Source organism: Bidens hawaiensis, unplaced genomic scaffold, assembly GCF_021521415.1.
Source record: "Bidens hawaiensis isolate Kalapana, Puna unplaced genomic scaffold, B.hawaiensis_p1.1 tig00001035_1, whole genome shotgun sequence".
Classification (NCBI taxonomy): domain Eukaryota; kingdom Viridiplantae; phylum Streptophyta; class Magnoliopsida; order Asterales; family Asteraceae; genus Bidens; species Bidens hawaiensis.
In genome coordinates, this window is record NW_027491061.1 from 182,339 (window position 1) to 203,673 (window position 21,335).

General features: G+C 36.7%; 2 protein-coding genes and 1 pseudogene across 3 annotated transcripts; 1 reads left to right on the forward strand and 2 right to left on the reverse strand.

The window, feature by feature from the left end:
• The first annotated feature begins 1,065 nt into the window (after positions 1-1,065).
• Positions 1,066-2,541, forward strand: LOC143556465 (aspartic proteinase nepenthesin-1-like). Its single transcript, XM_077045776.1, has 2 exons — positions 1,066-1,877; positions 2,084-2,541. Exons 1-2 carry the CDS (start codon positions 1,076-1,078, stop codon positions 2,539-2,541), a joined length of 1,260 nt encoding a protein of 419 aa, XP_076901891.1. The 5' UTR covers positions 1,066-1,075.
• A 9,797-nt stretch (positions 2,542-12,338) lies between these two features.
• Positions 12,339-17,676, reverse strand: LOC143556476 (U-box domain-containing protein 52-like). The gene is made up of 10 exons (XM_077045783.1): positions 17,490-17,676; positions 17,236-17,345; positions 17,037-17,158; positions 16,739-16,947; positions 16,584-16,653; positions 15,483-15,756; positions 15,051-15,152; positions 13,715-14,125; positions 12,472-13,194; positions 12,339-12,356 (listed from the first exon to the last, which is right to left on the reverse strand). The coding sequence occupies exons 1-10, from the start codon at positions 17,674-17,676 to the stop codon at positions 12,339-12,341; spliced, it is 2,226 nt and encodes a 741-aa protein (XP_076901898.1).
• A 561-nt stretch (positions 17,677-18,237) lies between these two features.
• On the reverse strand, positions 18,238-20,907 carry LOC143556487 (acetolactate synthase small subunit 1, chloroplastic-like; annotated as a pseudogene). The gene is made up of 11 exons (XR_013139380.1): positions 20,895-20,907; positions 20,568-20,775; positions 20,406-20,489; positions 20,267-20,335; positions 20,006-20,089; positions 19,762-19,911; positions 19,157-19,237; positions 18,966-19,070; positions 18,736-18,858; positions 18,501-18,653; positions 18,238-18,427 (listed from the first exon to the last, which is right to left on the reverse strand). The product of XR_013139380.1 is annotated as an acetolactate synthase small subunit 1, chloroplastic-like (transcript).
• Between the last annotated feature and the right edge of the window lie 428 nt (positions 20,908-21,335).

The following is a 21,335-nucleotide window of genomic DNA, read 5'->3' on the forward strand; positions in this document are numbered from 1 at the left end:
TATAAATTTAAAACTAGAGTGTCTAAGTTAGGTTAGGTTTTTATAGACCGTTTCGCACATCAGGTATAATAAAGATCAAGCCCTAATAATGGTTTTTCATTTTGAGGGTGCAGATTGGGAGTTGCCCAGAGAAAATTACATCTACGAAAAGCAAGATGGAGAAGGGGGGTGTTTGGCTTTATTGGCTAGTGATAATTCTGTTGACAGTTATATTTTAGAAAATATGATGCAACAAAACATGATGGTGATTTACGATCTTTACAATAACAATCTCTCATTTAAGCCTGCAAACTGTAATGAATATTAAGCTGGCTGGGCGTACATATTAGCTATTTCTTTTCCTGTGAACAAAGTGATTTTAGACCTTAATCTCGGTCTAGAATAAATGTGTTGTATTTTATATGTTTCGGTAATCAGTTAAGTCGGATTGACCATCATGTTCTCTTTCAGCATCACACTAGCTTATATAATTCATCAATTTAATTAGGTAACTTGGATTTAAATAATCTCACTTTGACAAATAACAGTCTCTACTAGCAAGTTGAAAAGCGTGTTTATGTGTCAAAATCGAGCTTATGTGACAGACTACACCATCACCGCCACCATGACATGCCATGCCACCAGTACCATGGCAACTGACGCCATCACCATCACCATCACCACCACCACCATGGAATCCAAGCAGATGTTTAATTACGTTGGGGTAACGTCCGGACTCAAAGCCCTAAAGTGCACTAGAATTATAACGTCAGGCGCATAATTAGGTAGACTAGCTAACTTTGTAATGGGATTGTAAAATGCATTTTGGTGTTGATCACATGGATATTATCACAAATGACACATATATCACCTAGGCCAAGAACAACTTGTTGAAGACATCTTCCCACTATATGGCCCCATAGTCAATATCAGTAGCTTGTCTCCACCTTTAACGACCGGAGATCCCGGCCCAAAAGTAAACAGCCTTTAACGAACGGAGAGGCCGGCCCATAAGTAAACAGGACTTACAGCTTGCATGCCCACATTGCACTCCAAATACCAAGGTGAGTTACATATATAATAATACAATTAATGCATGTATGCATATTCACATATCAAACCATATATCTCAACTCTCAACTCGATCTCACTCATGATTTCATCCAACCTTCTTGCTTCTCACATCCTACCATTGATCCTATTCCACTTACTTTTAGCAACCGAACTGATATCTTCAGCTCGAATCTTAACCGCAACAAAACAAGAGGGCCATCGAGTCACTCTAACTCGTACTAATTATTATTCTGGTACATGGAATAACAACCCCTCAGCTTCACCTATACAATATTTACTAAAAGCTCAAAACGATTTGTACATCATGACCCTAGACATTGGGATTCCACCTGTCACGTTATCGGGTGTCATGGATACGGGAAGCGACCTCATATGGACCAAATGCTATAATAGTACCGGTCTAGATAGCTTTTTTGACCCTAGTAAGTCCATGACTTTCTCTTTAGTTTATAAAAGTTGCGACTTCTTCGGGCTTGATGAATCTTGCATACAGCATTACGATGACGGTTTGTCAGTAAAAGTAACTTTGGGGAAGGAGATCTTATTCCTTGGGAATACTCAGAACTTTAAGGGTATAACATTCGGATGTGGGCAACCAGATAAAGGTAAGTACGATGGAATAATTGGAATGGGGCGTCGGGAGTTGTCGTTGATTTCACAGTTAAATGAGCGTGTTTTCTCGTATGGTCTTGGTTCTAGGTCTGACGGAGAAACAAGCGGTGTTTTGCTAACAGGGTCTAAAGCAAGAAGTGAATATATCGACGTCCAAACTACGCCTTTGATCGAACAAGAGGACGAGTCATATTACTACATATCTCTTCAAGGTAAATATATTGTATAGTTTTTGTTTAATTATGTTTCCTTAGTTATCTCTATTTTGGTTTGTTTTTGTACCCTTATATATATTATATTACTAGTTTGAGAATTAAAAGATTGTTTTTCAACTCCATCACAACAGTCTTTTAATTCTTTAACTTATATACTACTAATTTAATTACCAAAGTTTACACCACATATATATCTCTTGAAGGTATCTCTGTAGGGGAAACTAGACTTTCGGTTACAAACTCTGATTTTGCGATCGAAGATGGTGGGATGATCATCGATTCAGGCACGACCTTCACATACTTAGAGCAGCGTATTATTGATATGATTAGCAATGAGTTCATGAACCAAACAAACCTTGAAAAGAGTACTGATGCTACATTGTATGATGGTCTTGAACACTGTTTCATGTATCAAGGGTATAATAAAGATCAAGCCCCAATAATGGTTTTTCATTTTGAGGATGTGGACTGGGAGTTGCCTGGTGAGAATTACATTTATGAAAAGCAAGATGGAGAAGGGGGGTGTTTGGCTTTCATGGCTACTAATTCTGATGACAACAAGTCTATATTTGGAAACATGATGCAACAAAACATGATGGTGATTTATGATCTTGACAATAATATTTTGTCCTTTAAGCCTGCAATATGTACCGAATATTAAACCAGTTGGGCGTACATGTTGTCTTTTACTTTTTCCCATGAACAAAGTGATTTTAGACCTTAATGTCGGTCTAGAATAAATGTGTTGTATTTTATATGTTTTGATTATCAGTTATATTCTCTTTCAGCATCTCACTAGCTTATCAATTTAAATTTAAATTTTATCTTTATAAAAGTACTAAATAATGGATACTTGTTTAAGGGGTTTCGGTTAAATAAGTTGGAAAATTTTCTAACTTTTTTCTTACGGCTTAAGTAAGACTTGAGCTATACGTTTTGTTGTCAAGAAGGTGTGTGTTTCAAACACTTTCTCCAGCAAGCTAATTCCATCTGCTTTCTTCAAAAAAAACATCATTTCTCTGGTTTATATTCTTTTACTCATTAAGTCATAAAGTCTATCTCTTGGAAAAATTATAATAGTCAAATATACATTTTTCTGATTTTTGTTTATCAAACTTTCCACTACCGTATGCTACTAATTTTGTTATGGTATTGAGTGATATTAAGAATTGTGTTTTGTGAATATTTTTTTAGAAGAATGAGTACACCATGTCTGGTTTATATAAAACAAAAAGAACATAAACAAAAGTATATGTGAGATGATCAAGCAAGTGATGGAGGTGGTAAATATGGAAGGTAGTAATAGGAAAACCAAAGAATGTGGAGAGCATATTTTCTTTCTTTACTCCCACTTAAGTTGGAGCGTTCAGGTCTCTAACGCCCAACTTGTCAAGTAAACTACGAAGCTATTGTGTTTCCAAGGGCTTTGTCAACAAATCGGATATTCGTGTCTTGGTGTCAAATCCACATAGGTTGTATTTCTTTGGATTCTACGTTCACGAAAAAAATAACAATTCACCTCAACATGTTTAGTTTGTTCATGAAAGAGGAAGCTATTGGCTATATGACGGGTTGCCTTATTATCACAAAATAGGGGTGTAGAACCCATGGGTGGTATTCCAAGGAAAGACAACAACCACCTCATCCACAAAACTCGCTAAGCAAATTTGTGATTGCTTGATATTTGGCTTCAGCGGATGACCATGAGACAACAGACTGCATTTTAGATTTCCAAGATATGGGGGCCCTCCATATGGCTTTGTCTTGGGTCACTAATGAACTGACTCAAGACACGGGATACGTGATGCCGGGTCACGTGGTTTGTAAGTAAAGAAGTTTGCCAACTAATTGCCGATATTGGTGAGGGTTTGTCCGTGGTTCTTCATAACACTTGTCAGGCTTTAAGTTTTTATCCATTAGGAATGGACTTGTTCTGCAACCCAACATTCTTGTTTCTTCAAGAATATCGAGTGTGTACTTGCGTTGACTTATTCCTCCATTTGTTCTAGCCACTCCAATTCCAAGAAAGAACTTCAAGGAACCAATGTCTTTAATACTAAATTTGTTATCAAGAAAGACATTGATTTCCTAAATTTTGTTTAGATTGTTGCCAAAGACAATGACATCGTCGACATATATTAGCGCAGCAACATAGACTTCCTTATCTTGAAACACAAACAAGGAATGATCAGCCCCTGTCCACCAAAGAGTTTGGTAAACTTTTCATACCAATTTCTTGAAGTTTGCTTTAGGCCATATAGGGATCTCTTAAGTTTGCAAACTCTATCATCTTCTGGTTTACCAAAGCCTTGGGGCACTTTTATATAAACTTCCTTGTTTCGTAGCAATGGTTAAAAGGGTACAGACCGTCACTAACTTTGCCACTAGTGCGAAACTTTCCTGAAAGTCTATCCCTTCCATTTAAGTGAAACCCTTCGCCACAAGGCAAGCCTTATACCTCTCGACATATCCATTCGGTTTATACTTGATTTTGCAAACCCAATATGAGTTTATTGCCACGCTTTCCTTCCGGTAATTTTTCTAGAGTCCAAGTCTCGTTGGCTTCGAGAGCTTGGATTTCTTTCTTCATGGCTTCCCTCCAATTCAAATCCCGCACAACATGATGGAATTGTTTTGGCTTATTACGTGAAGTAATAGCCGCCAAATAAAATGTGTTAAGGGATGTACCGTCGAGTACTTTTTATTGGAAGTGGTGTGCTTATGGTATATAGACAGAGGAAGCTTGATCTCATAATCGTGAAAACGTCTGGGAAGTTATCTGTTTTTTTTTCTCTCTTTGAGTATGTGTGTTAGGCCCAACTTCTTCACTATTCACAGATCCACTACTTGGCCCAACTTGTGTATATTTAGGTTTGGGTTGATATGGGTTGTGTTGTGTTACTTCTAGTCCATTTTCTTTTATTGGGCTTGTGTTGAGTCCAATATCCATTATTTGTTGGTTTCCATCTTCTGATTGTAACAATTGAGAACTCCCAATGCTTATGTTGGGTTGAGGCCAAGTAACATCTTCGTCATTTAATTCATGTGTCGTAGTAACATCTTCCTCATTTAATTCAGAATGTTCACTTCTTTGTTCTGGTTCAAGTGAGCCTCATAAGGTCAACCATGTGGGTTTGTGTTGCCTTCTTGTGGGCTGGTTTGGTATTCTTCATAATCCCATTTTTGAGGAAGTATAAAAATATTATGTTTCCGTTTTATGATTTGCGAATGGAAAAACATGTTCCACAAATTTAACGTCTCTTGATACGATGAATTTGTGGTGTTGGATATCAAAAATCTTGTACCCTTTTTTCCTTGCGGGTAATCTAAAAAAAACTCCGGTCTTCCCTTCGCCTTAAACTTGTCTCTCTTTGTTTCGGTGCTTTTATAATAAGCAAGGCAACCACCAAACACCCTCAAATGTCCATATTCGAGTTTTTGGTTGTATAATACCTCATAAGGTGTCTTTTTTCCAGTTACCTTAGATGGCATGTGATTTATAACATGTGTAGCCGTTAGAACACATTCCACAAATATGTTTAGGCAAGTTCACTTCAAATATCAATGCACGTGCCGTTTCTAGAAAATTCTCGTGTTTCCGTTCCACCATATCGATTTGTTGCGGTGTATGTGGACAAGTTGTTTCCAAGACTATTCCTTCCTTAGTATAGAAGTCGAGCATGTGATTTGAAGTGAATACCCCCCCCCCCCCAATCATTATCACATCTTATGCTTTTAATGTTTTTTTCTCAAATTGAGTGATGCTAGACTGTCGCTATCTAGTCAAAGACGATAAAATCAAGTTCTTAATCACCTATGCAAGCTAGTGTCGAACAATGAGGAGTATGTGGTCAGTGTAATATGCAATCAAGCTCCAATATTATGAAGTAACTGTTAACAATGCTGATCACACTAACAAATAGTTGGATTGAATGGCAAACAAGTAAACTTAGCAAATTTAAGCAGTTAACAACGACAAACCACACCTGGGGTTCAAGTAAGTAAATTAACAGCAATCTTATGTTAACATAGCAGATTAGTTATCAATGATCAGTACATATTGGTTAACTAGATAAACCTTAGCCATCAACAATCGTTAACATACGGAATTTGTTATCCAACAGTTCCTGCCATTGTGACTCGACTGAGGGCAATTGTATACTTCATCATATTCAACTAATCAAGACAATCCTATTAACCAATTATCATAGAAACTGGCAAAAAAATCGCTATGATCGAAATAAACTTAAGCCGACTGAGTGGCACAGTGATACCAAACATCAATACTCATAGATTAATCAAAAATAGTTGCAAATCATTCGTTCTTAAACACATGAGAAAACTGAAAATTACAAAATCTACATCTCGGGTATGATTCGAGAAGATTACTCGCACCACGACATCGCAAGACCTTCAATTCTGATAACGTAGGCCATGTAGATGATCTCGGGATAATGGAAATAATCTCTTTTGCCTCTGGAACTGCTCTCAAAAGTGTTGGATTTGAATAGGGAACATGTTTTTAATCAAACCCAAAATTTCCCGTCTTTGGCACCCATCGTGGTACGCGATGGGGTCTTCACATGTCCATCGCGTATCGCGATGGACCACAATCACCATTTTTTTAATATTAAACACTATCATAGTCCGCGATCGTCTTCTATCCACCCCGTCGCGTATCGTGACGGGTCTACTTACCGGCAACCTTCATATTCTGCCTCGTTTAACGTGTAGGTCATCCTGGGTCTTCATTCCATGCTCGTACAGGTCCAAAATAGCTGCATTAACTACCCGTGACCTAAAATATAGCAAACGCGTATGAAGTATCGAAGTTCGTGCAATAAATAATTAAAACTTATAAATTTAAGGAACTGATATATATATATATATATATAATGACCGACCATCATTAAGTTTGTATCATTTATTGTAAATTCACAAGGCACTTGCTAGCCTCGTGTTTATGTTTGAGAAGAAATACCCACACGGCCTGACTGTAATCGTCCACTATAGTAAAAACAAAAGCTCGCGCGTGTAAATGAAGGTGTACGATACTTACCCCACACGACATAATGTAGCAAATCAAAACAACTGTAAGTCTTAGTGGTGCTAATCGGAAAAGACAATCTTGTAAACTTGTCCTTAAAACATGAGTCAAAAAAGTCTTTGGAATGTAAAGGAACATTATAAGAAAACCAATATGGGGTAGTTTATCACTTGACGGTGACCTAACCTCTTGTGTCATGTACTAAGAGTTGTCATCATCGCTTGCCTCTTTGTTTGAACCATCCTCATCTTGTATAGACCATTTTTACAATAACCCACTCGTATCAACGTCTTGGAATTAAAGTTTTGCGTAACGCGAAAATTCGGGGGGGGGGGAGTTATAGCACTGTAGATCTTGCGACAATCGGCTAACAGGTAGCAAGTTGGATTTGAATTTCGAAACATAAAGAACATCCTTAATTAACATGACATTTGGTAGGACATAATCACCCCTATCCTCAACAGCAATAGCATCTCCATTGTGTATGGTAACAGATGATTCACAATGTCGTTTCGTTTTATTTTTAAGCTTGGACTCATCATAATTTATATGCTCGGTAGCACCCGAGTCAATTACCCATTTATCTTCCTTACCAATGTGACCTTTCATATTCTCCGTGGATTTGTTTCTTCTTTAACAACGCCATCGCTATTTCCAAACATCTTAATGATTTGTTGATACTAGGCATCAGTTATTAGTCTTGGTATCGGACTCGCCTCCCCCTCGATCAGTTATTAGTCTTGGTATCGGACTCGCCTCCCCCTCAACACAAGTTTCCTTTGGTTTTGTTCTTTCGGGTTTGTTCTTCCCCGGCCACCACTCGGGATACCCAATGCGGTTGAAGCATCCATCTATGTGATGTCCGTTCTTGCCACAAAGCGTGCAATGATTCAACCGTTCACTATTGTTTCCCCTTCCTTCTTTGTCTTTGTTGGCCATGGTGGTTGTTTTAGGATTTTTTGCTATAATCAGAGGATCTTTTCTTATGACCGCTCTGATACCATAATAATTTTGTTACGGTATTAAGTGATATTGAGAATTGTGTTTTTTGAAATTTCTAAGAAGAAAGAGTACATCATGTCTGCTCTATATAAAACAAAAGGAACACAAAAAAAGGATGGGATCGATGATTAAGCATGTGATGAAAGTGGTAGTTATGGAAGGTAGTAACAGGAGAACCGAAGAATGTGAACATACTATTTTCTTTCTTTCTATCTTTCTTTCTTTCTTTATATGCATGGTTTAAACCATAATCATCGGTTCAACAAATGAGTTACAATTCGTCTTTTATTTTTTCACAGTTAAGAAGAGTTTGATTTAGAACTTTGGTGGTTGATATGTTTACTTTTATACAACAATAAGGGAAAATGACCAAATTGTCCATTTTGACCAATCTTACTCTAAAATAGTCCATAGAAATCTCACAGGTTCTATAATGTTCTCTTCAAACCCCACCGGTCCGCCCACTTACTCTACACCAGTAATCAAACGCCATCTCTACAAAATCTTACAAAAATGGGCCCTTATTTATAAAACTATTTAAAGAGAAACCAAAATACGACATCTAATAAGTCTATTTGGGCTAAAACGTAAATACACTTTGTTCTTTAAATTATCTGAAGCTAGATAGGCTTTTAATTTACAAGTTTAGTTGGGTTATAAATTTAGTAATGAGCTTTTGTTTGAAAAAACTATATACAAAATATATACAAAAATCTTAATATAAACAAAAAGATAACATAAATATAAATAAAAATATAGGATATGTAGGATAGTGTGTGAGTTACGCCTTGAGCCTTGAACATGGGTCGACCACCTGCAATATAATGCACAAACCATCTGTGACATATTAAATCTTTTACAAATTGCATTTGTATGTTATTTATGTATATATTATAGGAGCTGTTTTTTTCACATATGCCTCTAAATTTACTAGGCCTTGCGCAATAGCACGGTCCGCAATGCTCTGGGCTGGCCCTGCTAACATATATTAAGTTTATAGTCAATTCCCGTATCGATAATCAACACACGAATAAACGAATAATTCTCGTTTATATTAATCAGAAAATCTCACTCAAAAAACTGTTTACAACTCTCTCAAACCCTAACTAGGTTACACCAACTTCACACCCTCTAATGTCTAACCATAACTCGGTTTATATAGACTAACCTAATTTGCTAGTCAAGACATTACCAAATATAATAAAACATAATTCTTGGGTTGGGCATTACACTTGGGCCAAACAACAATTGACCCAACAATCACCCCCGCAATTATTGTACTCGAGTCACCCGACTCACCCCCTAATTTCCTACTCGAAATTGGCGGGTCTTCAACTTCATGCTTGTCATCATTCTCTTGATTCTCCTGAGGCTTTTCATGATCTCTTGCAATGTTCTTTAGGCTCCACTTGGCTAGAAGACACACTTGCTTCGTTTGATCATCACACGCCTTCCCTTGGGCTTGAATCACTTCCTTGACCACGCGTTTAGGACTTTAAATTTTGGAACTTGGATCTTTGATTGAAATCTGACTCGTAATCGGCTTGTCTTCTTTCAGTCCAATTCTTTGAAGATCCCTACCTGCAAAATTCTTCATTCCAATGATAGCTCGTTTATCGAGACTTATTATCTTGAGACTAATCTTGTACAATCGATTCTGGTCCTTGTCACCTTCATCAAAAGCTAACTTGTATCATCTTTAATGGTTAGCAAATCATGCTTCATGTGAATCTCGCATCCACCTTCCGTTGCTTGACCAAGACTTATGATATTGCACTGGAAGCTCGGGATGTAGTAGACATCGGTCAACAAACGTTGCTCCCCCGTTTTTCATTCAATTAAGACCGACCATTTTCCCCGAATATCAATACAAGATTCATCTCTGAACTTCACCGTTCCCGTGACTTGTTCATTCAGTTCATAAAAATACGATTTATTACCCGTCATGTGATTCGATGCTCCGTTTTCGAGATACCAAACATCTTTCTCCATCGGCTCGGTTTCGAAACGCTTTGGAATCACATTATCTTCATTCAGAAAAACCATTTTCTGATCACCTATAATCATAAATAAACTTGGATCAAAATCATCAATTTTGTTCAAATTAGATTCTTCCTTTTTCTTCATACGTTCTGGACACGTAGAGGAAAAGTGACCGAACTCATCACAACGGTAACACTGAACATGTGACATATCCTTCCTTCTTAATTGACGATCATTCGTTTTTCTTTGACCCGTATACCTTGACCCACGATGTTGACCATCTCGGTTTTCACAACCATCTTGATCCTCATCCTCTCGGTCTTGACCTCCGGTTTCCCGGCCTCTTCCACGTCCCTGTGAACTCGGCCAACCCTTACCTCAACTACCTGACTGATCATACGACTTCCCTTTGTTATTACATTCTGTCCGATTGAAAAGTAACTGACCTTGTGAATTTGAAGCGCGTTCTCTCCCTCGTAGACGTTCCTCAAACGCCTTAAGTCTTCCAACAGCATCTTCAAACCTCATGCTATCGAGATCAACCGTTTGCTCGATTGAAGCTACCAAGTTGAAGTATTTGTCTGAAACCGCGTCAAGTAACTTTTTCACCAATACATCTTGCTCGAATACGTGACCAAGACACGTTACCTTTGAAACCAAACCGGTTATTTTTCCCGCAAACTGATCAACAGGCTCGTCTTCCGCCATCTTGAGTTTCTCAAATTCACTTTTCAACGTTAACAGTCGAGCCTTTTGAACTCGCTCGGCCCCAACAAACTGTGCCTTCAAATTCGCCCATATTTCTCGAGCATTCTTGTATTGAGAAACCTGAAGAAGAATATTACATTCCATAACTTGGAACAAAAACAACCTTGCCGTTTTATTCTTCTTCGCATCAATAACCACACCCTCATTCGGTTGAACAACTTCCCATAACTCTTGATCATCTAATATCGCTTCCACCACAATCGCCCATGTGATGTAATTAGTTCCATTCAACTTTGGAACCTGCAGTGATATCACTCCACTCGCTTTGGGTTGGATTATCGGATCTTCTTTGTCATCTGCCATTGATGTCGTCGAACACCCTTGCTCCACTTCGTTGGAACAGATATAAACCAATTAACTAGCCCCGAACAACTTTCAGAACTAAACTCGTTTGCTCACAAAAAAAAAAAAAAAACTTTAATTGCTTACTCAAGAAAAATTCTTGGCTTTGCCTTTTTCTTTACGTAGCCTCTGTCCACAAAACAAATAAGAATAACTCCTTGACTTTTATGTTGTTTTTTTCCCTTTAATCACAACTTATAAATAAAACCAAACCCAGTGCACGTCTCGTAATTTATTAAATAATCTTTTTTCATTGACTTTACTTTGCACCAGAAGGTCCGAAACAAAAGCCCCACTTCAGCAAGAAAACACAACTCAATAAATTAGAACTTCAACTGTCGCACCGGATAATCCTTAGCATGCCGCAGAACCAAAACCTAACAACCCTTGGTCGAGTTTAATAACCTTTCACCTACTCGTTGCTTGTCGCCACTCTCGTAGATACTGGTTTTGAAACTCCGATCGGAAACCCACTTGATTCTGATTTGCGCGTATTGATAGCTCCTCGTCAAGCCACCGATCGCCACCGACCGATTATCGACTTCTTGAACTTGGCTCTGATACCAATTCAAGTCCCGTATCGATAATCAACACACGAATTAAGCGAATAACTCTCGTTTATATTAATCAGAAAATCTCACTCAAAAAACTGATTACAACTCTCTCAAACCCTAACTCGGTTTGACTCTTGATAAACCCTAACTCGGTTACACCAACTTCACACCCTCTAACGTCTAACCATAACTCGGACTAACCCAACTTGATAGCCAAGACATTACCAAATATAATAAAACTTAATTCTTGGTTGGGCCTTACACTTGGGCCAAACAACAATTGACCCAACATATAGCAAACTCATCAATTTTGATTTTCATTTGATGTTCAATAAAAAATAAATGATTGATATTATATGTGAGTAAAGGATCGAGGCTTAAGTCAGTTAGGATGTTCTCCAAATTTTGATAGATACCAACAACCTCAAATTTAGACAGAGGGCTTTAAAATCCATTAAACCCTTATTTGAACCCATCCCAACTTTTTACAACCAACAAATACTGGTTTACAATAAATTGCATAGACAAGCATTGATCCGCAATATGTCGAAGCTGCGTCAAACAAATAGGAAGAAATAAGATAACCAAAACATTGATCTGCGAAACGTTGAAACTACGGGGAACAATTACGAAGAAATAAGATAGCCCCAAATCAAACAAATTTGACAAGGGACAAACATTACTTTGGTGTCACCTTGCTAGCTAGCTAGTAAACTACACACTAGACTGCATCTACTTGAATGTCATTGAACCTTGAAGTCATTAACCGCTACTCGTACCCTGCATACATTACTTCAAATGTTTGATATTGAGTTAGATTATTCGTGTGCTCTTGTACATTTATTATGTTGTAAAACAAAATAAATAAATAAATAACTAGTTTGAGCATACTGACCTGGGAAATTTCGGTAACTAAAGATGTCATATTCTTTACACCAAGATCTCGCAACCTATTAAGCTCAGGCAACACAACTTTGTCAAGATCCGGTCTATCTTTGCGCCGTAACTCAGCACATTGAATCGATAGTCTTGCAAACACAAGTGCTTCATCGAGTGGCCAATCCCTCACGGTAGGGTCCAACATGTTGGCAAGTGTCCCCTTATCAATGGACCTTCTAATATGATGAGCCAAACCCATAGCGGGTTTGGCTGTAATTAACTGTAACAACATGATTCCTAATGAGTAGACATCTGATTTGACACCAAGCATCCCGGTTTGCTGATACTCAGGGTCGATGTAACACATCGTCCCAGCCGCGGATGTCATTCTATACTGACTGACATCCTTGTTTAATGACGAAGCAGGGAGTAGTCTCGCGAGTCCCACGTCACTTATCTTGCTCACAAAGTTTCGGTCTAGGAGAATGTTCCCGGGTTTTAAGTCACGGTGGACTATAGGTTCCGGTTTGGTCTGGTGGAGGAACAAGATTCCGGTAGCTATTTCTGCTGCGATTTTGAACCGAACTTGCCATGATAACGGCTGGGTGTTTCCTCTTCTTAGTAAACGATCTTCTAAGCTACCATTATCCATGTACTCATAGACCAAACAACCGTATTCCGGGCAGGCTCCAAGGAGTAAAACCATATTTGGATGTCGCATGCAAGTTAACACTTCCACCTATCATGATCAAACAATCACACAATATATAATTAGAAAGTATATTAAATAGTTGAAGTCATGCAAAATGCAAAAATTCCAAGTTTACTTGTTCATGTAGCACTTCAATTTATTTTTCTTTTTTATCAATATCTCATTTAAGATATAATTGAACTTTTCTTTGATAACTAGCTAGTTGTTGTTACATTTTATAAAACAAATATACAGGAAAGTTAACGTGCTAATTGTGAGAATCAAGTAGAGTAATTATATATACAAGTAGATTAATTATGTAATTACATCGTAGAGTAATTACATAATTGCTCTACGATGTAGTAATTACATAATTACTCTACTTGTATATATAATTACTCTACTTGATACTAACAATTAGCACGTTAATTTCATTTGTAATTGATCTAAACCCAACAAATATAAATATACAGTTTATTTAACTATTTTGCCAATATTCTTATATACATATATTGAAACCGAGTTATAGTCAAAGAAATCTAAGAGAGATCTCCTGTTTATGCTTTACCTCTTGCTGAAACTGTGATCTTCCTTGCGCAGCACCGGGACGTAAAACTTTAATTGCAACAGGTGTATTATCAAGCACTCCTTTGAAAACGGGACCATAGCCTCCTTCCCCGACCTTTTTCGAGTTTTTGAAGAAATCTGTTGCCTTTTCTATATCGTCAATCGTGTATCTTCTGTATCTATACTGGTCTTGTTGTTTATTAATCGATTTTTGATGTTCTATTTCAGGATGTTCAAGTGCTTGTGTCTGGGATTCTAACTCTGCGAGTTTCTTAGAAGCTCTTGCCTTCACCATTAACGCTTGGTATCGTTCTTTTTCTTTCTCTACAACTTCTGGTTGTTCGTCTTCTCCATTTTTCGCTTCTGGGAGTTTATTTGTTTCTTCCACTCGAGATCGTTCGAGTTCTCCAGCCTGTTGGTTCATTTGTTAAGTTTTCACACGACATGAACAAAAAGTATACACCTAACTAAAGGGAAACTTACGAGACAAAAAATTAACAAAATAGCCATGACTTTTTAATAATTTTGATGAGTTAAGGATTTTCCACATGTGATTTGACACAACCAGTTTCAAACTGGCTCAAGTTTCAACATAACATAGCAGGTTTTACGGCGTGAAAGATCCATGTGTGTAGCATCTACCTCGCTTTCTTAAACTTGTTTTTGTATAAAATAATTAGTATTAATTTATTGAAACTTTTCTTAATAAATACTTTTTAAAAATGCTTCATAGTTCTTTTATAAATGTTCAGTTTTTTTTATATAAAAACATTCAACTATTTAATTTTTGTGTAAGTTCTATATTTTCTTATGTATAAAGCAATAAAAAAAACCCTAATTTGATAACAAATATAAATATAAAACATTATTTTTTTTAAATTGATTTCTTAAATTAATGAAAGATAATATTTGACAATAATGTGATTAAGCAACAATCACCAATAATAACAAAACTATTAGGAAGGTCTGTGAAGGGTGAGATGTTGACAACTCATACTTTGATCCCAAATAATCCTGAGTTTGTTTTCAGAAAGACCCCCAACTCTAAATCTATATGTATGAAATCATATAAAAGAAACACAAAAGTTTAACACTAGACCTCTAGACAACAAAGAAAACAACAAATTGTGCCATAGCAAACAAATCTTATAATATATTTTAAAAAGTTAAAAAGAAACTTCAAAAAAAATTGTGCCATAGTATTTGCTATGTGACAGCCTCTTATAGCAGATTCAAACATTTAAAAAAATAGAAGTCATGAATTTATATATAAAAAAGGTCAAGACCATTTTATTTTTTGAAAGTTTTGTTTAAAAAATGGATTTTTGAGAGGGGACCTTTTGTTTTGCTGTAAGTGCATCTTTGCAGGCTGAACTGTACATCTCCATTGTTCTCTGGAGTTCCATCTTTAATCTTCTCATTTCATTATCCGTGTCCTCCTGTTGCAATGATTTGTGATTAGAGACAGATTATGAAGAAAAATTAATGATAGAAACAAGTGCCATGTAATTATATTTGCTAAGTAAAATCATCACAAAGCCTTGTTTGTGAGTAAGAAGCTCATTTAACTAACTTTTAACTAGGCATACGACACTTCTTCATGTTCGTTCATTTAACTTTAATCAAACAAATGATGACCATTTAAAGGAACGAAGTTTCATGTTCGTTCATTTAACTTTAATTAGGTTTTTTTTTCCTAATTATTTCTTTTAGTACCTAACAAACAAAGCTTGTATCATAAATAGTAACTGTAAAGATTTATATATTACCCCTGTTCGTACTGAAGACGGTCTGTTTGAGGATGACGAAAACATTGAACCCATGTTGTTTCCGTAGCAAGGTGACTCAAAGCTCCAGTCTGCAGCTCCAGAAACCCGTGGAGTCAAATCAACATTGTCATAATCCATTGCAGCAGCAGCCGACATCCGATTATCAAAACTTTGTCCTCCAACCGAGCTTGTAAATGAGAAATCCATGTCTGGTTCCGAAAACTCCCCACACAACAACTTTGCATTCAACCCTCTCCCTCTATTGAAGGGTGACCTGTATATAATATCTATTAGTCAGTAAATGTTATATGCACATTAATTCATGATTATGCAATATAACCTTGGGATTTTACTCTTATCACACATTCACACTTTATGTAGCTCTACTATTAATATTATTAGTATTTTTTGCTTTTGTTGTTGGTTTGGTTTACTTAACATACTATATATTATCTATATATTATCAAGATTATATATAAAAGAAAGGTTTGCTCTCATCCACCCTCCTCTGACTAGGTGTGTGCATGAGACCGAAATAATTGACTTGTAACCGAAATAACCATATCCAATTAAAAATCTACAGTTTTGTCATATGTTTATCTTTGTTAAAAAAATCGATTTTCTGGTAAGGTTTCATATACGAGAAAACCAAACAAAAACGTAAAAAATCAAAAAACAGACTTTTGTTATTTAGCTTACGGATTAAAATTTGTATTTTCTAATGTTAAGTCATTTATAAAAAGTTAATAGATGGTAAAGCTACAGAATTTTTAGGCTCAAACGTTTAATAATCAAATAATCATTATTAAAAAAAACAAAACACAGGCTCAAATATTTGCTAAAACTCATTAGTTTGGGCCATTTTTTCTCCCAAAAATTTCAAGGCAAGACAGGAAACCCGAACTGAACCCGCTGTAAAAACCAATAATCAAAAAAAAACAAGGCCAAACTTTTTTTCAAAAAACAAAAACAGAACTTTTGGTTTTTGGTTCGGTTTGAACCCAAGACGACCAATGCACACTCCACCCTAGACCCTCTTAATAACTTTGCTATGTGTAAGATTTTACGAGGTATGTTCGTTCATGAACACTTTGAACTTACATGATTGTTTCGGGCTCTTCTGGCAGTGGCGCAGGAAGTACTGGCTTCTTGGGACTTATTGGTTCTGGTCCTGTTTACAAGTTCCTAACATCATGTAAAAGGCAAAATACTTTCTGGAATTCGAGTGGTCATTTAACAGGATACAAAGAACATACTTTGGAGGTTAAAACTACTCTTGCGTTGTACACTTGCTTCTAAGTAAATGTTAGCTTGCTCTTCGATTTTTTCACGTAAAGGGGATGGAAACGGGACTGATTTTGACGCTTTCTTTCCTGTTGATATCTTTCCTTTCGAGATAACGTAAACCGTGCAAAAATCTGGCACCGACTTCATCACGTGGCTTGGAACATCTGAAGTCCGAAATCTAAGTCACAAATGTTTCAAATATCAGTCTAAAGGAGTATAAGTATTCTCTCTTTTATTACCATAGGTAAAAAGGAAGATTAATATGACCTGATGAAACCATGTCGTGATGCGGCTCCAAGGACTAAAATCTCTATCGCGGCATAAGAGGCATATTCCGTGAGTGCTTTTGCTATATTTGGTTCTTCAAGTACAACATCGAGGCATTGTATCTGTGAGACAGACGTGTAAGTAAAGCAATATGCAACAGACATGAAAACATACTTTTGTTGTGTATCATATTGCGTACTTCTTTACGAGTACAAAAGCAATGAAAAGTTAGGAACAAGTCTCGGGTTTGCTTCTCCCTTAGTTGCTTGGTTGCATCAGAAGCGTCAATTCCACCACCTGCATCATAATGTCACAAGATCGATATCTCAACGTGTTAAGTGTTCAAAATGTATGTTTTCCAATAAACTAGGCCGTAAACGAATCGAACGCTTAAACCGTTCATGAACCGTCAGCGGGATGTATGCATAAAACTATTATAAACAGAAGGATTGCCTGTAGGAGGGGTTTTCCGAATCACATGAATGAGGACAACGGTTTGGCCACGGTTAAGAAGATGTTCGATGGACCATTTGAGCGCGTGTTGGCTGTATTTGTCTTTGTCTATCGCCACCGCAACCAGGGCGGTTCCCTTCCGCAACGGATCGTTATGGACACCGCTTTTGCTCTTCGGAAGCCACATTATCTGTTTCTTCCTCTAATGTTGTTTGGTAGGATGATGTCCCATTGATCTCTCTTTTTTTTCAGTTTTGTGTTTCTAGTTCTTTTTTTTTATTTTTTATTTCTAATTTTGTCAATGGATTTTGACTCCCTAGAGAATTGAACTGGTGGATGATGTTTGCAAGACAGCTACCGAGTTGAAAACCACATATTATCTGTGGGCAACGTAAATCAAGACCTTAAATCTCTCATATTTGTCACTGATACATATAAAAGATATATACACACTATGTGAGTATGTGTTACATATTTTCAAAAAATAGACATATCACATATGTTTCTTTGAAATTCATGGCCCTACTATGTTATTGTAAACACGCAAGGGAATCGAGAAATTCTGGGTTTGTACAGGCTTGGTACCAAGCTCATCCCTAGTGAAGATGGTGACCTATTCCCACCCGTCTAGTCTTAATACACATGTAACTTCTTTTAAAGTGAAAACCAGATCGTAAAAACCGGATTAAAACAAAAAATCTATTATTGAAAACATACAATTAGGTACCAGATGTAAAGAGAACACATATTATTGACAAACCAAAACAAGAAGCTTCAAAAGATAGAAATCAAACAGGATAAGAATATCCACGAAGGTACGATGAATCAACGCCTGATTCACGAGTCAGTGCCACACGCCCTGTTCTTGCCACCTCACATATTCCACAAGGCTCCAACAATCTTTGCAGTGCAACCATCTTATTCACATCTCCAGTTACCTAAAAAAATTACAGGTAAAATAAATAAGAGATGATTACAAAAAAACATAAATTGTGAGTGGATAAAATTTACCTCAAGTGTAATTGTATGATCTGAAACATCAACAGCTTTGGCCCTAAATATGCTTGCGATATCAAGAACATTACGTCGGGCGGTGGAATTAACAGCAACCTTGATTAGCATCAATTCTCGTTCAGCAAATGGCATCAATGTCAGATCCACAACCTGAACAAAAAAAACATGTTTGTCGATCACTAGGTTGAACAAATTAAGAAAGCAGCCTCAAATTTTGAAATATAATACTCACATCATGAACATCTATCAACTTATATAGTTGTTGAACCAACTTTCCAATCGACTCATCTGTACCAGGAACAACAGTTGTGATGCGGGACTGCCCTTCTACTTCTGCATGACCAACTGCTAAACTCTGATATGAACAAATTGCAAACACCAATAAAGCTTCGATTGCTGGGAATTATTATGATAATTACAAAGAATAAACAAAATCAACAGTCAAGAATATGTAAAGTATACCTGAATATTGTAACCTCTACGAGCAAAAACTCCCGTTACAACATTAAGAACTCCAGGTTTGTCGTTAACAACGATTGATAAAGTATGAGAACGAAGCCCGCTTGTCTAGAAACATTAAACCAAGATTATTGAAATAATTTCTATGTTTTTATAATGTTTGTGGAAACTAACAACTGATAATATGGTCTTACATCTTCTTCATTAAGAACGCCTCAATGTGCATCAAGAACTTGATTGAATGAATCAGTTGGCTCTACTGGATAAACATCTCCCTTCACAAACAAACATAACATTGTTTACAGTTAATTAAAAGTAATATAATATTCAGCTAAAAAAACTAAAACTTACCTAGGCCAATACACGAACTGAATAATCAGCGTACAGGTCACAAACCTTTCGTCTACATAATAAACGAATGAACACGAACAGAAAACTGTATTCATTCATCTAAATAGGTTTATGTCGGTTTGTTTAAGTTTGTTCGTTAATATATTCATTTAAAATTTTTTAGGCCAACACATTGTTCTCCACGTTACTTTTAACTGGTTTTAGTTCAGTTATGTTTGTTCATCTTTGTTCAGTTATGTTCGTTCGTTTACGTTCGTTAACCACTCAATTGTTTTTAAAACAAACATGTTCACTTTCTTAATGAACGAACATGTTCATTTTTCTTAACGAACAAACACAAACAAGAAAATCCCGTTCTTCTAATTGTTCGGTTAAAGTTAAACAAACACAAACGAGCATGCTCCGTTCGTGTTGTGTTCGTCGAGTTCGTTTACAGGCCTAAACTTACCCCAGCAGACTTATCATATTGCTGACACTCAGTTCTCTTTTTGGCTTGAAGAGGTGTTCGTTTATTCATTTCTTCAAGGTCGGGATATGAAGCTGCTGAAAACCGCCAAAAAGGAGCATCTTCACCCATTCTTTCTCTTCTCAATGCAATCTATGAAGCAAAAAGGTAATTTTAGGTCAAAGTCAACTCGTGTTTAGTAGGTTTTATGCATTTGAATACAGTATTGAGTCCACTAACTACTTACCTTTCCAGTTCTAGCAACTTCTCGGATACCAAACTTGCTTAAATTTCTTTGCACCGCAACCATTTTCCCCGGGTCACCGGTTACCTAGATTCCAAAGCAAATAGAGTATTATTGAAACTTTAAAACTTTTATCACCAGAAATAATATTCTAAATCAAATATATGTATATATAGGATTAGGTATGTTACATTGCTTCATAATTTCAAATATGTCGCATGAGAAAGTGGCAAAAGGTCAAAGAAAAAGTTTGATTCCAATCACCTCAATAGTTATATATTGCTCTGAGATGTCAACAATTCTAGCTCTAAATATGTCCACTAACCACTTGACCTGCAAATTAAAATCACAAATTATAATCATTAACCAAAACATGAAGAACATGACATAATTAATTAAATACCTCCAAACGGTAGCTTGGATCTGCATTAATCTTGATGAGCATCAACTCACGTTCAACTTGTGGCTCCTTTGAGATATCTTCAACCTGTTAAAAATGTCAATTAGATTGATAAGTTAAACAAAACAACAATATGATGAATGACTGGTCAAAACAAAAGTCAACCTTCAAAACATTAACGAGCTTCAGAAGCTGTTTCATAACTTGCTCCAACACTCTTTCAGTTCCAGATACAACTATAGTAAAAAGAGCTTTGTCCTTGTTTAAACCAACGGCAAGAGTCTCAATATTATATTCCCTCCTTGCAAAGACTCCTGCAATCCGGTTTATCATTCCACTTTCATCACCAACAAATACTGAAATCGTGTGACGCCTCACCCTGAATAACAATAATATGATATCAGATTATATCCTACGTTGTCAAAAGCCCTTCGGGCATGCTCCTAGGTCCTCGTGCAGGGCGCAAGGAAAGCGCCTTGCTGTCATCCATACAATCTGGTAGCATTCTGGCCCTGGAAATATTGGCAAAATTCTACAACTTCCAGGCAAGTTGGTCTAATGCATCCAAAAATGGCATACAACAAGCCTAAAACATGTCTAAAACCCCCCAGAAATCAAATGCTTATGCTATGCGCCTTGCTAATCTCAAACCCTCGATTTTTAAGCATGAACGCCTAGGCCCAAGGTTCACCCTTCATACCTTGCACCTTTGACAACTATGATTATATCATTATATTTATCACGTCAACATAAAACATAGGAATTTTACAAGTAACAAATTTAGAAGCCATAAATTAAGTTACTTTCCCTTGGTTTAAAAAGACGCGCCTGAGGCGTGAGGCGCTCGAGGCATTATGGAAAACGCCTAATTTTACGTGAGGCGAGAAAAAACATGAGGCGCCCTAAAGCGGTGCATCAGCAGGTGAGGTGTGA